The sequence below is a fragment of the Lissotriton vulgaris genome, chromosome 2_2 (genome assembly GCF_964263255.1).
Source record: "Lissotriton vulgaris chromosome 2_2, aLisVul1.2, whole genome shotgun sequence".
Lineage (NCBI taxonomy): Eukaryota > Metazoa > Chordata > Amphibia > Caudata > Salamandridae > Lissotriton > Lissotriton vulgaris.
Genome location: NC_141688.1, coordinates 310,291,928 through 310,309,379, shown reverse-complemented (window position 1 = coordinate 310,309,379; position 17,452 = coordinate 310,291,928). Strand labels below are relative to the sequence as shown.

Here is a 17,452-nt window from a genome sequence, read left to right as displayed (position 1 = left end):
CATTCACTCTGTGATGACTTGCACAGCACTCTATCCTTTCACTTTATTTCCTCTCAGTGTGTGTCTCAGATTTCATAAATCCGCACATTAATGCCCCCTAGCTCCTGCTGCCAGTGCAGCTCTTTTCCGATCGGTTCATGTTACAGGCTGAAGCCCTTTCTCGGGGTTGCTGAGCAATATCTGAGCACTTCTACCCGCGTACACCGGTAGTGTCAGTAAAAGTGATATTCTATTTCACACTGACCGCAGTTCGTATGACGCGTCAGCGGTTCAGTGGTGTCGCGCAGACAGTGCCAGACATATCCGTCCCTGCGCAGCCGAGGAGTTGCTGCAATGCACCTTCCGCAGGGACACACTCCTGCCCCCAGCAGCTCTTTACCCTATACTGCAGGGACACACTCCTCCTGCCCCCAGCTCTTTACCCCATGCCACAGACACGCACTCCTTCTGCCCCCAGCTCTTTACGCCATGCCGCAGACACACACTCCTCTTGCCCCCAGCGCTTTACCCCATGCCGCAGGGACACACTCCTCCTGCCCCCAGCTCTTTACCCCATGCCACAGAGACACACTCCTTCTGCCCCCAGCTCTTTACGCCATGCCACAGACACACTCCTCCTGCCCCCAGCTCTTTACGCCATGCCACAGACACACTCCTTGTGCCCCCAGCTCTTTACCCCATGCCACAGACACACTCCTCCTGCCCCCAGCTCTTTACGCCATGCCACAGACACACTCCTCTTGCCCCCAGCGCTTTACCCCATGCCGCAGGGACACACTCCTCCTGCCCCCAGCTCTTTACCCCATACCACAGACACACTCCTCCTGCCCCCAGCGCTTTACTTCATGCCACAGAGACACACTCCTTCCGCCCCCAGCTCTTTACCCCATACCACAGAGACACACTCCCCCTGCCCCCAGCTCTTTACCCCATGCCACAGAGACACACTCCCCCTGCCCCCAGCTCTTTACCCCATGCCACAGAGACACACTCCTCCTGCCCCCAGCTCTTTATGCCATGCCACAGACACACACTCCTCCTGCTCCCAGCTCTTTACCCCATACTGCAGGGACACACTCCTCCTGCCCCCAGCGCTTTACTTCATGCCACAGAGACACACTCCTTCCGCCCCCAGCTCTTTACTCCATGCCACAGAGACACACTCCTTGTGCCCCCAGCTCTTTACCCCATACCACAGAGACACACTCCCCCTGCCCCCAGCTCTTTACCCCATGCCACAGAGACACACTCCTTGTGCCCCCAGCTCTTTACCCCATGCCACAGAGACACACTCCTTGTGCCCCCAGCTCTTTACCCCATGCCACAGAGACACACTTCTCCTGCCCCCAGCTCTTTACCCCATGCCACAGAGACACACCTTCTGCCCCCAGCTCTTTACCCCATGCCACAGAGACACACTCCTTCTGCCCCCAGCTCTTTACGCCATGCCGCAGACACACACTCCTCCTGCCCCCAGCTCTTTACCCCATGCCGCAGGGACACACTCCTCCTGCCCCCAGCTCTTTACCCCATGCCACAGAGACACACTCCTTCTGCCCCCAGCTCTTTACGCCATGCCACAGACACACTCCTCCTGCCCCCAGCTCTTTACGCCATGCCACAGACACACTCCTTGTGCCCCCAGCTCTTTACCCCATGCCACAGACACACTCCTCCTGCCCCCAGCTCTTTACGCCATGCCACAGACACACTCCTTGTGCCCCCAGCTCTTTACCCCATGCCACAGAGACATACTCCTTGTGCCCCCAGCTCTTTACCCCATGCCACAGAGACACACTCCTTGTGCCCCCAGCTCTTTACCCCATGCCACAGAGACACACTCCTTCTGCCCCCAGCTCTTAACGCCATGCCGCAGACACACACTCCTCTTGCCCCCAGCGCTTTACCCCATGCTGCAGGGACACACTCCTCCTGCCCCCAGCGCTTTACGCCATGCTGCAGAGACACACCTTCTGCCCCCAGCTCTTTACCCCATGCCACAGAGACACACTCCTTCTGCCCCCAGCTCTTTACCCCATGCCGCAGACATACACTCCTCCTGCCCCCAGCTCTTTACCCCATGCCGCAGGGACACACTCCTCCTGCCCCCAGCTCTTTACCCCATGCCACAGAGACACACTCCTTCTGCCCCCAGCTCTTTACGCCATGCCACAGACACACTCCTCCTGCCCCCAGCTCTTTACGCCATGCCACAGACACACTCCTTGTGCCCCCAGCTCTTTACCCCATGCCACAGACACACTCCTCCTGCCCCCAGCTCTTTACGCCATGCCACAGACACACTCCTTGTGCCCCCAGCTCTTTACCCCATGCCACAGAGACATACTCCTTGTGCCCCCAGCTCTTTACCCCATGCCACAGAGACACACTCCTTGTGCCCCCAGCTCTTTACCCCATGCCACAGAGACACACTCCTTCTGCCCCCAGCTCTTAACGCCATGCCGCAGACACACACTCCTCTTGCCCCCAGCGCTTTACCCCATGCTGCAGGGACACACTCCTCCTGCCCCCAGCGCTTTACCCCATGCTGCAGGAACACACTTCTCCTGCCCCCAGCGCTTTACCCCATGCCGCAGGGACACACTTCTCCTGCCCCCAGCTCTTTACCCCATGCCGCAAGGGCCACACTCCTACCCCCAGCGATTTGCACTATGCCGTAGGGACACACTCCTCCCCCAGCTCTTTACACTATGCTGCAAGGAAATTTCAACAGGTAAGTAGTGAAATGGGTGTTGAAGGTCACAACAGGCTTTAGTGAAATGTGGCATCTAGCCTCTGGGTGTATAAGTTTCTGCCCCCTTCACGGTTGTAGTGAGTGCCCTTCTTTCTTTTATGGTGGATGTACGTACCACCCACCCCCAGAGTTGGTGTCCTCACCCACCCTCTTGATTCTGGCTATAATGTCTGCCGCCATTGTCCTCTTGTCTCGTTAGTCCGTCATGCTGTCCCCTCCTTTTGTCCCACCCTCCTCTCATGATTCCCGCCTCCTTCTGCCGCTCCCTCTCCTCATGCTGTCTCCCTCTCCCCTCATGCTATCTCGCCCCCCCCGCTACCCTCCTTCTGCCCCCCATCTCCTTCTGCCTCCCCCTCTCCTCCTTCTGCCTTCCACCCTCAACCCCTTCTGCCTCTCCCTCTCCTCCTTCTGCCTCCCCCTCTCCTCCTTCTGCCTCCCCCTCTCCTCCTTCTGCCTCCCCCTCTCCTCCTTCTGCCTCCCCCTCTCCTCCTTCTGCCTCCCCCTCTCCTCCTTCTGCCTCCCCCCTCTCCTCCTTCTGCCTCCCCCTCTCCTCCTTCTGCCTCCCCCTCCCTCCTTCCGCCTCCCCTCATGCTGCCTCACCTTCCTTCTGTCTCACCCTCCACTCATGCTTCCCGCCTCCTTCTGCCTCCCTCTCCCCTCATGCTGACCCACTCTTTGTCTCCCCCTCCCCCTCTTTAGGTCTCCCTCCCCCTCTTTCTTTCTCACCCTCCCCTCATGCTGGCTCCCCCTCCTTCTGTCTCCTCCTCCCCTCATGCTGTCCCCCTCTTTCTGCCTCTCCCTCCTTCTGTCTTCTCCTCCTCATGCTGCCCCTTCTTTCTGCCTCACCCTCCTCTCATGCTGCCCCCCTATTTCTGTCTCCCCCCACATGCTGCCTCCACCTCCTTCTGTCTCCTCCTCCCCTCATGCTGCCCCCTTCCTTCTGCCTCCCCCTTCCTTCTGCCGCCCCCTCCTTCTGCCTCCACCTTCCTTCTGCCGCCCCTTCCTTCTGCCTCCCCCTTCCTTCTGCCTCCCCCTTCCTTCTGCCTCCCCCTTCCTTCTGCCTCCTCGTACCCTCATGCTGCCCCCTTCCTTCTGCCTCCCCCTTCCTTCTGCCTCCCCCTTCCTTCTGCCTCCCCCTTCCTTCTGCCTCCCCCTCCTTCTGTCTCTGCCTCCCCCTCCTTCTGTCTCTGCCTCCCCCTTCCTTCTGCCTCTGCCTCCCCCTTCCTTCTGCCGCCCCCTTCCTTCTGTCTCTGCCTCCCCCTTCCTTCTGCCGCCCCCTTCCTTCTGCCTCTGCCTTCCCTCCCCTCATGCACCCCCTTTCCTTCCCAGTTGTTTCACTCCTTGACTCCAGGACGCCCAGTGCTCGGGCTGGCTGTGTGGGGACAGAAGTCGTGGAGGCCGTGGCTGCTGTCAGGAGTCCTGGATGTGACCAGGTGAGTTACTCAAGACTCTAGGAAAATATCTCTATTTGTTCGACACAAGTCATGCAATGTAAAAAAAAAACCTGTATAACGTTTCAACACTGACTATAAAATAAGTTCCTATATAAATATCACAAGATTAACAATGCAGTTAATAGAGAAATCTTAAAACATGGTGTGCTCCTGGAGGTCCTTCGTAGTCATCCGTACTGGCAAGATGTACGATGCCACAGCACAGTATATTATTTGCGAATGTTTGGTATAGAAAGAGGCCATGGCTCCTGGAGAGAGACTCTTCTTTCTTATACTTTGTGATTTTGTGCAAAACAACGTAAAGTCAAGGAGCGACCCTTTTAGTGACACTGGATCTGTGTAATCTAAGTGTGGTGGGTTGGGATTGACCTGTGGGTAATCGTGTCCTGTAGGCGTCATTGGGGCAGACGAGGCTGCTTTTAAATGGAATATCTGGATCTAAAGGCCCCTTGTCTCTCCATAGAGCTAGTGCATTGACCTGGTTTCTAGCAGCTATCCATCACTGTGCAAAGTTGTGGACAAAGCTGTTTGTGCCACATCTCCTAACTTGCACCTATGCTCACTTATGCCAGACCTTCTCATATGCACGTATGCCTGTTGTGCTACAACTTCAATGTCTCCCTGCAGAGGATCTGTTAGTGTAGGCCCCTGTTGTCAGCTGTACGTCTGCTTGATACTTGTTATGGAGCCATGATTAGCCTGCTACATCACACAGACTGTTGTCCGAGCTTCACATCAAGTGCAAGCTTCCTGAAGTGGTGTTTTTTTGCTTGCATGCTCTTGGGCCCGAGCCCTTTCCTCTTGCAGGTAAAACGATATGTTGAAGGCATGTGTGCTGTAGATACACATGGTTTGCATACTCCTGCCGTCTAGTGTTCGGTTCGGATGTTTGCAAGTTGTTTTTCCTCGAAGAACTCTTTTCCAGTCACGAGGTAAAGTGACTCCTCCTTTTGGTTTTAGTGCGCATGGGCATCAACTCAATTGTGAGATTGTTTTCTTTCCGCCATCGGGTTCGGATGTGTATTGCAGCGCTCTGATTTGAAACAGTCAATCTGGATGCCTTCGATGCACAATTCACTTACCCTCATCAGTATTGTTTCGATCGCATCACCACCTTTTTCGTGTAAAAATTAATGGAAACTCTAACTTTCGAATCGAAAAAACTCCAACTGAGGCCTTCGGGCCCAGCTTGTTTCTTCGATCGACATCTAATTCAAAACCCAGCATCCAACCTTCCGCTGATGGAACGTATGGCATTTCAATTCTGTCCTCGATGCCATTCCAAATTCCCGCATACTGACCAGCATAAGGTCTGTAACCTCTGTCTCTCCCCGGAACATAGAGGAAGACTGCAACACATGTCGATTGTACTAATCCAATAAGACTCTTCGGGAATTTGGGGCTTGATGAATAGACATGCAGTGGCAAACTATTGAGGACGCCCCTGATATCTTTCGGGAAGATGTGGTGCAAGACGAGATGGTAGTGTCTGCAGCGGAAGAAGAGACCTTCTTCCTTCAGGACTCCAATTCCGAGTTGGAGATCGAGCTAGAGTCCCACGATGTTCCAGCTGGACAGCGAACCATGAGTAAAAAAAAAGCCCCTTTACCCACCAAACCAGTGTCCACTAAACCAAAAGCTGTTGGGCCACTACTGCATCAGGCCATGGTAGGCACAGAGACTCTGCTTCAAATGCCCCGACTTCCCGCTCGGCACCGAAACAGCAAGTCTAGCCTTCCGGCTCGGGCCTGAGCCGAGATGATACCCCTTCGGTTCAAAAACATTCCGGGTCGTAGGAGAAAAGAGACAAATGTAAATGTACAGGAATTTATATAGCGCAAATCACCGAGCGGTTTCTAAGCGCTTGCTTAGGGAACCCGTCCTGGTATTCCCCTGTGAGATAACCCCGGCAGGGTATCCGCAAGGTGAAAGCCAGGCATCCCGCCGCGAGGGGCCGTTGTGGAGATTAAGCAAGCTATTGCCCAGAGTCGCAGAGTGTGAACCCGTGAATCGAGTAGGCACCGGAGTGAGAATTGTCGAGTCCATGGACATTTTAGGACTCAAGACCCCGCCAAGCCGGGAATTGAACCCTGGTCCCGGGCTGACCTCTGCTTCCAGGTCTGCCTCCTCTAACCAGTGAGCCACACTTCTCCACAAATCCAGCTCGGCACTGAAACAAAATGATGTTCCCAGAAAACCACCGGAGCCAATTTTGGATTAAATGAAAGAAAAGCTGGATCCTAAACAAAAGAAGATTCATATAAATCCTGATACTGGACACAAATGCCTTCAAAGAGGAAGGCAGACACTGAATACAACATCCCTCTGAAGTGGATAAAGGACAGGGTAACTAGTCCTATTAACATTCCTCAAACCCCTCCACATTCTTCACCATTACCCATTTTACAACATACAGATCCTCTACACATTACACTATCAGGTTCTCCTAACACAAACCTTGATCTAGGAGCGGATGATGAAAATTATAATCAGCCACCACCAGATCAATGGGATGACTACAGTATAGATTCACCTCAGGACACAGACCCTGATCTATAACCAGCAAAACCTTCCCCTCCTGATGATGATACAGCATATCAGGAGTTGATTGCTAGGGCAGCCAATTACCACGCAGTGCCTTTACACCAAGAAGCACTAGAAGCTTTCCTATTCGAAACCTTAGGAAGCACACACAAAACAACACAAATGTTGCCTATGCTGAAAGGCATGAGGAGGCACACTAATGATATTTTTAAAAACCCAGTTGTACTGCAGATACTAACACCTAGAGTGGACAAAAAATATAACCCCTCACCCCCCATCTGTCCCTGGTTTCATTAGGGGTCAGCTGCCTTTGGATTCCTTAGTGGTCTATAATGCCCATAAGAGGGCAATTTCACAAACCTAAGGGGAGGCACCACCTCCGGATACAGAAGCCAAACTGATAGATGCATCGGGGAAGAGAGTAGCTGCTCAATCAGCCAACCATTGGCGTACAGCTAACACACAGGGTTTGTTGCCCCGATAGGATAGAGCTCACTCCGATGAAATGGAAACATTATTAACATATCTCCCAGAAGAACACAAAAAGAGGGGGCAGGATATAGTACAGGAAGGGTAAACTTAATTCTTATCCCTCTATCAGGTGTGCATAAGATGCAGCAGATACTGCAGCTCGAGGAATCAACACTAGCATTCTGCTTAGGAGACATGCATGGCTCAGAATTTCTGGTTTCAAACTAGAAGTTCAGCAAACCATTCTTAATGCACCTTTTGATAAGGAACACCTCGTTTGGGCCTCAAATAGACCAATCCCTTGAAAAGATGAACAAGCATTTGCAATGCAACAGGTCTCGTATTAGAGTTAGAGATTTTGGCATTGTTTATATTTTGCTGGATTTGTTTGTTGGTTTGTGTACTGAATGTGTTGGCTAACTACAGTTTTGTGTGTATCTGTAGAGTAAGTATGTGTTTTTATACCTTTCGCATTATATATTTACTGATGTAATATTATATGTTTTACACACCAAGAGGGGTGGAGAGGAAAACCATACTAGACAAAGCATGCAGGGGCACAAATAAAGTTAGTAAAACTGCCCTCACTCACACACAAGCCTATTTGTAACATGCTTCATCATCGGGTCTGCTTACAACTGACTACACGGCGGGTCCGAGACAAGCTAATGGGGCTAGAACCACCTACGGGGCAGTTGTCATTAGGGGTTCTCCTTGCCTGCCGTCATTTCAAGCGTGTAACACTAATAAACTCGTACATGTATCCTGTGTCAGGGGAATTACCTCCACACGCCAGAACTGCTGCATGTATGAACCCTGGGCATTAACTGGAATAAGGTAACACAGGGTTTGACTGGGACTGGTAGGAGTCCTGAAGAAGACCGGCGTGACTCGTTAATGTGGGCACATGAAATTCGGTCGAAACATGTTGACTTTGGCAGTGCTAGGAGGGTTGATGTGAGTTCTTAACATTCTCACAAATAAGCCCATCCTTCTTATTTTTTAATCCTGTCCATGGGACCCAGGAATAAAAGGTTTGATAGGGTACCCACGAGGCAGTTTTAGATTTATTTCTCACTGCACTTATTTCTATCATGGTTCTCAGTCAGGGTTGGTAGCACTTTGCACTCACCCATTTATGCGTTTTTGTTCCCCCTCCCCTATGCTCCATCCTGTGCGTGGCTACGCCAGGGTGTTTTGTAAGCAGACCCGATGATGAAGCATGTCACACACAGGCGTGTGTGTGAGTGAGGGCAGTTTTACTAACTTTATTTGTGCCCGGCATGCTTTGTCTAATATTGTTTTCCTCTCTACCCCTCTTGGTGTGTAAAGTTTGTAATAGAGGGTTCGGGGTAGCTGAGTGGTTGACCCCATCCCCTTCTCTTTTGTGTTAAAAAGTAATATTATATGTTGCATCAGTTAGGGTAGCAATATTGTGTATTTGTAGTTGTGTTCTAGTATTATTTGTCGATAGTGTTGTAAAATTGGTATGTGTTTGTGTTAATTAGTATGTAGTGTATGTTTTTAGGCATTGTGAGCATAAGGGTTGCATAAATATGTCCAGCACAAATGTTGTGTTTTTATATATTTTTTTATTAGACATACATTTTTGCTGCGATTAATTAAATATTAGTAAATAGTTTCTGAATTATTTTAGATACAGTTTTTATTATTAGCAGTACATTATATTTGCTCAATAATTTCTGTAATACATCCACGGAGAGACACACACACACAGACAGACACCAGAAAGACAGAGACTGAGACGGAGAAATACAGAGACAGTGAGACATAGACACAGAGAGACACGGATATAGAAAGACACAGACAGAAACACATACACAGAAAAGAAGACCCGCAGACAGAATCACGCACACCGAGACAGAGACGTGCACACAGAGACAGAAATGCACAGACCGAGACAGAGGTGTATACATAGAGACGTACACACAGAGACATACCGAGACACACAGACAGAGAGACACACAGACAGAGAGACACACAGACAGAGAGACACACAGACAGAGAGACACACAGACAGAGAGACACACAGACAGATATACAGAGAGAGAAAGAAGAGGAAAAGGGGCTGGGGAAGGGTCCATCTATCCAGACTGCTGGTGAAGAAGCCAGTGCGAGTGTCCTGTGAGATGTGCTAGACAGACGGGTGGCATTCTGACCGAGCATCCACCCCCAAAAATAAGCACAGGAGCAGCAGAGTTTTGTTTAAAGACCAGAGTAATGGCGATATTAGCAGTTCAGAAATACCCAGCTTCTATTGTGTATGCATACTTCCTTAACATATGGTTGTAACATGTACTGCTCGGGTACACATTGAAAGGCAGCAGATGTTGCCCTGTGTATGATTTATCAACCATGCAACTAAGGATCAAGAGCTCTAATCCCGGATTTCCCGTTCTGTGATTGTGGTCAAACCACCTTATCACCTCCGTTTCCTCATCTGGCAGATGCCAACTTTGACAGCTATAATTATATCGTTTTTTCCTCTATCTGGATGAAGTGTTTTATATACATCTCAAAAGCAAGGTCTGTTTGTGGTGCCAGTCTATAAACATGTAACCCACTACCATTCTCTTTCCAGAGAGTGCGTGACAGCACTGGTGTAAGGTTAATGGCGCCCTGGGCAGGGCTGCGGACCCGCACATGTTCCACCAGCTTGCAAGATCCCATCAGACGCGGGGGCAAGCCCGTGCGCTGCCCATCTCCGGGCATTAAGAATAGACATTAATGCCACTGATCTCTGGCACAATCTCCTCGCCTTCACCCACTGTGCGTGCAACACGTTTACCACTGATATAGGCGTGAGAAATGAAAGGGGGTAAGACAATAGGGGCACATTGTGCGCCCCTCTTTCACACTGCTAATCCGGTTTACACATCTCGCCTACCCGTCTCCACGGGGCTCTGCGCGGTGTGTGGCAGCGGAGTGAGCCTGAGGTGTGTGAAAGCGGGGGGCGCAGAGTAAAAAAAAACCAGCAATCACTTCTTATAAATATTGCATTCCTGCGATAAGTGTTAGTGTGCTCCTTTTTAATTTAATGGGGTGCACTGACAGTAACTGGAAACATTCCACGGGCGATGTGTGAGGAAGAACACATTACGTCATAGTGCCTGGTGCATCACCGAATGGAGACGCGCCACAGTGACCCACCTGCTGATGTAGTTGACGACCCGGAACTCGTGACCCTCCATGCGGAAGCTTTCGTTTGAAAACATGCTGTAGCCCCCGCAGCCCAAGTTACAGCTCTCCAGGTGGTCCGGCTGCTCCATGGGCTGCAGCTGCAGGTGCTCGGGCTGCATGGCGAGCAGCTGCTTGAGGAGCAGCAGGGCCAGCTCGCAGTTGCAGGTGGTGAGCGTGCGCAAGTCCCTGGAACCTACGGAGACAAAGCTCCGCAGCTGCGGCCTGGCCATCCCGGCCCCGTCCGCAGCACACATACAGCCCTGCCGCAGAGCCGAGGGAAGGAAGCCGCAACAGCACCGGGACCATAACGGGTAGCGCAACGCTATACACCAACAGATATGATCAACAATTCAAGTGATGTCAAGTGATGCACCAACATCACTTGAATTGTTGATCATATCTGTTGGTGTGTCGGCTTGCGGCGTCTTTGTTCACTTTTTTCAATTAGTTGCACTCGCTTTCGGTAATGATGGGTTACTCAAAGTACACGGATCGCGAGGGGATTACTCATATTCACGCCCTCTGAAACCACTCCCAAGGAAGGACAAGACAGTAGGAACCTTAGCATCAGACAGTCAAATAGGCAGAAGAATTCTTGAGATCTGTATTGTAAAGAAAATTATTTAAAAAAACACCCCGCGTGTGGTGCGCACGCCACTGCAGACATATGGTTTCAATTATCGCGCCCGTGTCTGGGCACGATAATTGAAACCATATGGCAGGAAATGCACGTAATAGACACCAATAGGCCAGGGGCGGAGCTATGTGCCCGCCTCTGGCCAATAGTGTGCTATTTCACAAAAGAACATGCAGGGAAAGGCCAATAGCAGGCCGCAAAGGTAAAATCATACGCACGAGCGTGTGCATTTCCCAGGTCCATTTTCAAAACCTAGACAAATAGACTCTCGCTGCGCGAATACTGCTGCGCAGTGTATCGCTAGGCCCGAAACCTAAAAAGCATACCGAAGTGGCAAAATCTATGGGGGCACTTCAATCTCCATCTATCAGAGGTTCCTTTTGTTGTTCCTTTTACAGAGGAGGCTCCAAAACAAACACCATAGATGCCGCTGCATCTTCGTACAAGACACAAACAATATCATCCCCCCTCTAGAGGGTTCTACTAGGGTGGATATAGAGGGAACAATTTTAAAGGGAAAGGCAGTGGTACACCAACACGCACCTCCCAGTCCACTAACAAGCCGTGACTTGTTAACACTTCCCCCGGACCATTTATCACCTGTCGGAGGAAGATTACAACAGTTTCTTCCCATTTGGCAATCAATAACATCAGACAAATGGGTTATGGCTATTATCCAGCATGGTTATTGCCTGGAGCGTACCAGCAATCTTCCCATTATTCCACCTCGCATTCACAAACTCTCGATGCGACACCAACAGCTCCTTAAACAAGAAGTACAAGCTCTTCTAACAAAATGAGCTTTAAAACCACTTCCTTTACAACACCAAGGAGCAGGAGTTTACTCACTTCACTTCCTAATCCCCAAAAAGGACGGGTCGCAAAGACCAATCTTGGATCTCAGAACGTTAAACCTATATATGCTGTCAGAACACCTCCATATGGTTACCCTTCAACAAGTGCTTCTACTTCTACAACAAGGATATTTTATGTCCACACTAGACTTAAAGGATGCATACTTCCCCTTTCCTGTGCCCCCAGTACATCACAAATATCTCAGATTTGTGATAGCAGGAAATCACTATCACTTGAAAGTACTCCCATTCGGAGTGACTACTGCACCCGAAGTATTCACAAAATGTTTGGCAGTAGTAGCAGCTCATCTAAGAAGACAATAAATTCATGTCTTCCCATATCTGGACGATTGGCTCGTCAAAGCCAACACACAGCAGAAGTGTTTACTACACTCTCAAGATACCATAAACCTTCTACATCAATTAAGATTTACAGTCAACACACAAAAATCCCATCTTCTACCCTCACAACTGAAACCATATCTGGGAACAACACCAAACACTCACAGCTCCAGCCTCTCCCAGTGCAGCCACAATTCAAAACTTTCAAACTTTATCACTACAGTTTCAAAACAACCATTGCCTTACAGTCAAAACTTTCATGCATCTGTTAGGGATGATGACATCATGCATTACAATAGTGTCTCATGCGAGATTACACATGCGTCTTCTGCAAGAATGCTCAGCATGTCACTGGAATCAATCACAGGGTTAATTATCAGATCTAGTGTTGGGAGACCCATCGCTCTCTGCAGTGGTGGGACACACAAAACCAAAAGTTCAGCCATTCATCAACCCCATTCCACAAGTCGTACTCTCACAGTTTGCGGTGCCCATCTTTAACATCTAATAATTCAAGGTTTATTGGACACCAAACACAAGAGTCTCCACATCCATTACTTGGAGCTTCTAGCTGTTCAACCAGCACTAAAAGTTCATCACCCTCACCTAGTAGAGGCGGACAATATGACCGCTATGTACTATGAACAAAAGCAGGGGGGACACTCCCTGCAGCTCTCCCACCTTTCTCGGACCATTTGGCGTTGGTCAATACATCACAAAATTCATCTTCTGGCAAAACACCTTCCAGGCATGCACAACCAGTTTACCGACCTCCTCCGCAGAATGCGGCAGCAAGTACATGAATGGGAACTTCATCACCAGGTTCTCCTTCCTTACTTGCAAAAATGGGGGTTCCCACAAATAGACCTTTCTGCCACAGCAGAAAACTCAAAATGCCTTAACTTCGCCTCCAGATTCCCACGCCATCTGTCCAAAGGCAGTGCCCTATAGATGAACTGGTTAGGGATATTTGCTTACACCTTTCCGCCTCTCCCTCTCCTACTATTTGTTCGGAAACTAAGGCAGACATCACTCACACTGATTCTAGTGGCTTCCACATGGGCTCGTCAACCAGTGTTCACCCCACTACTAGAACTGTCAGTGGTTTCCCATCAAAAGCTGCACCTTGCTTCAAACCTTCTCACGGAGAACCATGGAGAAATCAGACATCCAAACCCCAAGGAGCTCAACCTAGCGAATTGGCTTCTAAAGTCATAGAGTTTGGATACCTACACCTATGAACAGATTGTTTGACAATTCTTAGAGGCAAGAACGCCTACCACTAGGGCTTGTAATGCAGCAAAGTTGAAAAGGTTTGTTATATATTGTATTAATAGCAATATTGATCCACTAGATGCATCCATACAAAATATAATTTGTATCTTTTGCGTTTTCAGTGAGCTGGCTAAGCCTAGATATCTTTTCGACTACACCTTGCGGCAGTAGCTGCATATCTGCAAAACGGACATTTATCCTTTTTCAAAGTTCCAGTAATTAAAGATTTTATGGAAGGCCTTGAAAGAATAATACCGCCTGCACCTGTCTGGAAACGTAACATTGTCTCACAAGGCTTATGGGTCCATCTTTTTAGCCTCTACACAATTGTTCATTACAGTTTCTTTCATGGAAGGGTGCCTTTCTAATTGTTATCACTTCATTAAGACCTGTTGGTGAGCTCCAGGCATTAACCTTAGAAGAACCTTTCTTTCAACTTCATAAAGTTAGTGGTTCTTCGTACAACCCAAAATTCCTTCCAAAAGTAATTTCTGCTTTTCATATTAATCAGTTGCTACCTTTGTTCTTCCCTCTACATGATTCAGTAGCAGAAAGAGCTCTACACACACTTGATGTCAAAACAGCACTATTATACTATATTGTTAGAACAAAAGATTTTCACAAAACAACTTTTTGTTGCATTTACTCCACCTCAAAAAGCAAATCCTATCTCTAAAGCCCATATTTCTAGATGGATTGTGAAATTTATTCAAGCTTGCTATATGAAAGCTAAAAGAACTTTATCTATACCTCCTAGAGCACATTCTACTCCCAAAATAGGAGCATCTATGGCCTTTTTAAGTTACATTCCCATAGCTGACACATGTAAGGCAGCTACATGGTCCACACCACACACATTTACCAAACATTATTGTGTGGATGTACTTGTACTTCAACAAGCTAATGTAGGACAAGCAGTGCTATAAACAGTGTTTGAGGCATGTGGGCTGCTGAATTCATATCTTCGCATAGATCGCCGCCTAGTGTTGGGTCCGGATGTTTGCACTTTGTTGTCCTGGAAGTGTTTTCGAAGTATCACGAGATAGGTGACTCCTCCCCTGGACTACAGTGCGCATGGGCATCCTCTCCATCTTCAGATTGTTTTTTTCCGCCATTGGGTTCGGATCCTATTCCTCAACTCCAACTTCGGAACCAAAACTTTTCAACTTTCTAAGGTCAAAAGTCCTTCTACCTCAACGGTATTGTTCTCGTTTGGTAAACCTTTACTCGATAACACTTTCCATCTCGATCCGGTCGTCGACGCGGGTCGTTGGGCCTTTTCTAAGCCACGTGGGCCTGCTGCCGATGGAAAGGACCCCGTTTCAAAGGTGCCCACAATGTCACTCCACCGGAACCGGAGAACATTTTTGAAGACGAACATCACCTCCCAGAAGCACGGACTCCGACCTAGAAATTGTCACCGTAGAGCACCAGTCGGACTTCGATGACCAGATCACACCGGGGCAAACCGTGAGTACCAAGCCCCCCACCCTGCTTCCATCTCAAGACGAGGCTCCGGTCGAATCATCGCCTAAAGGCCTTAGCTGAGATTGACAAACTCCTTCAGAGACCCCGCCTTTCGGCTCGGCTCCGAAGACCAAACCCAAGCCTCCTGATACCCCGGGAACGAGCTAAACTCTTCCCAAACAGGTCGCCCAACCGAAAAAGGTTGTCGAGCCGAAGAAAATCGTTGATACAGAAAAGGGCGTCAAAACGAAAAGGGTAGTCGATCCCAAAAGAATAGTCGACCCGAAAAAGGCCGTTGAGCCAAAAAAGAATGTCGACCTCCAAAGAACAGGTCACACTAAAATTCCTGTCGACCCGAAGAAGGCAGCTGAGTCGACGAAAAAAACGGTCGATCCGAAGGTTATCAAACCGAAAACACCAGTCGGCCCGAAAAAAGGTATCGAACAGAAAACACCAGTCGATCAAAAAAAGGTGATCGAGCCAAAAAACAAGGTCGATCCGAAAAAGGTTGTCGAGCCAAAGAAGGTCACCGAACCAAAAAAGGCAGAAAAGCTACCAAAACACGTCGAACAAAAGGGAGTCGCCGACCCTAAAAAAGTCACCAACACGAAAACAGCAGTCGAGCCAAAAGAAGCTCCACACCTGAAGGCTCTTGAGCCAAAGACTCATAAACAAGGGACTAAGCCAAAATCATCGGCGCCAAAACCACGGACAGTTGAGGAAGAACTTTTCCACCCTGATCCAGTGGAAGAAGAACAACCTAAACTGTATATAGACCCTAAAACAGCACGGGTAACAGTTTACCACAGGAAGAAGAGACCTTTGGACACTGACACTTCTTCCCCTGTTCCGCTAAAGAAGAAAGACTTTGCAACATCTCCCTCAAGGCCTTTCACCCCTCCTTTCTTTCCGGACATGCCTTATGTACCTTACTCTCCCTCAAATTATGATGAGGCAGAAAACATAGGGGACGATCCTCAAGGTAACTTTGTAGAACCTGAGGATCAGGATATACAAGATAACACATGGGATGACCAGAATGATCCTTATGATACATACGATCCACAACCCATCCCTGACACTTCTACATATCCTACAAAGCTGTCGCCTACTGACAACACCATTGTCTTTAACCAACTAGTGGATAGGGCAGCTAAATATCATAATGTAGACAGGCACACTGACACAATAGAAGAGGATGTCCTATTAGACACTTTTCTGACTTCAGGAAAGAGCTTCCTATGTTAAAAGGAGTACTAAAACATGCGCCAGACATATTTAAAGATCCAGCCAGAGCGAGAGTCCTCAATCCCAGAATTGAGAAAAAGTATAAAGCAGCCCCTACAGACCCTTCTTATATTAAGTCACAGTTGCCTTTAGACTCATTGGTAGTAGCAAACGCTCGAAAGCGAACTAATTCACAAACACCCAGAGATGCTCCCTGTCCTGAAAAATAGTCAAAGATACTACAAGCCTCAGGCAAAAGAGTGGCATCCCAAGCAGCAAATACTTGGAGAATTGCAAACAACAGGCTCTATTAGCACGATACGATAGAGCACATTATGACCAGCTGGAAGGTTTACTAAAACATCTCCCAGAACCCTTTAAAACTAAAGCGAACGACCTAATACAGGAAGGCAAATTTATAACAAATGCTTCCATTAAATGTGCACTTGACGAAGCTGACGCAGCAGCTAGGTCCATCAACCCTAGCGTATTACTACACGGGCATGCGTGGCTATGCATTGCTGGATTTAAGAATGAAGTGCAGTCAACCATCCTCAACCAGCTAGTTAACCAAGACTTTCTGTTTGGCCCTGCATACCATCTTAGAGAAGATGAAAAAAGATACTGATACTGCTAAGTCTATGGGCGCACTTCATTTTCAACAATCTAGAAGTTCCTTTCGCCACTCCTGCTATCGAGGCTCAGGTAGAGGCAACACATCCCAAACTTCCTCTACATTTAAAAGTAATACCCAGAGCACCTTTAATAAAGGCTCCAACAGAGGAGGTTATAGAGGCAATAATAACAAGGGCAGAGGACGTGGCGGCAACAACACAAGAGCCTCCACCGCCACCAAACAGTGACTGGCTCTCACTCCCTCCAGACCACTCAACACCGGTCGAGGCCGACTAACACAATTCCCACCAGTCTGGAATGCAATTACCACAGACAGGTGGGTGAGACAAATTATCCAGTATGGTTATTGCCTGGAACTCACTTCTACTCCACCCAACATACCACCCAAACACCGTCCTATGTCCAAAGAACACATCACGCTGTTACAACAAGAGGTAACATCCATGCTAGAAAAGGGGGCCATAGAGCCAGTCCCTTTACTTATACTTCCTTATTCCCAAAAAGGACGGGTCCCTCAGACCAATATTGGACTTCAGACCTCTGAACCAATACATACTCTCAGAGCATTTCCGTATGATCACTCTTCAAC

The 17,452-nt window shown here is 48.7% G+C and overlaps 1 protein-coding gene across 1 annotated transcript in view; it reads left to right on the top strand.

Moving 5' to 3' along the window:
* The window catches only part of PEX16 (peroxisomal biogenesis factor 16), a 94,194-nt gene that overhangs the window by 57,717 nt on the left and 19,025 nt on the right, over positions 1–17,452 (top strand). Inside the window, exon 8 of the mRNA XM_086959646.1 lies at positions 4,116–4,188. Coding sequence (XP_086815772.1) covers positions 4,116–4,188 — 73 coding nt within the window. The remainder of the gene's footprint in view (positions 1–4,115; positions 4,189–17,452) is intronic.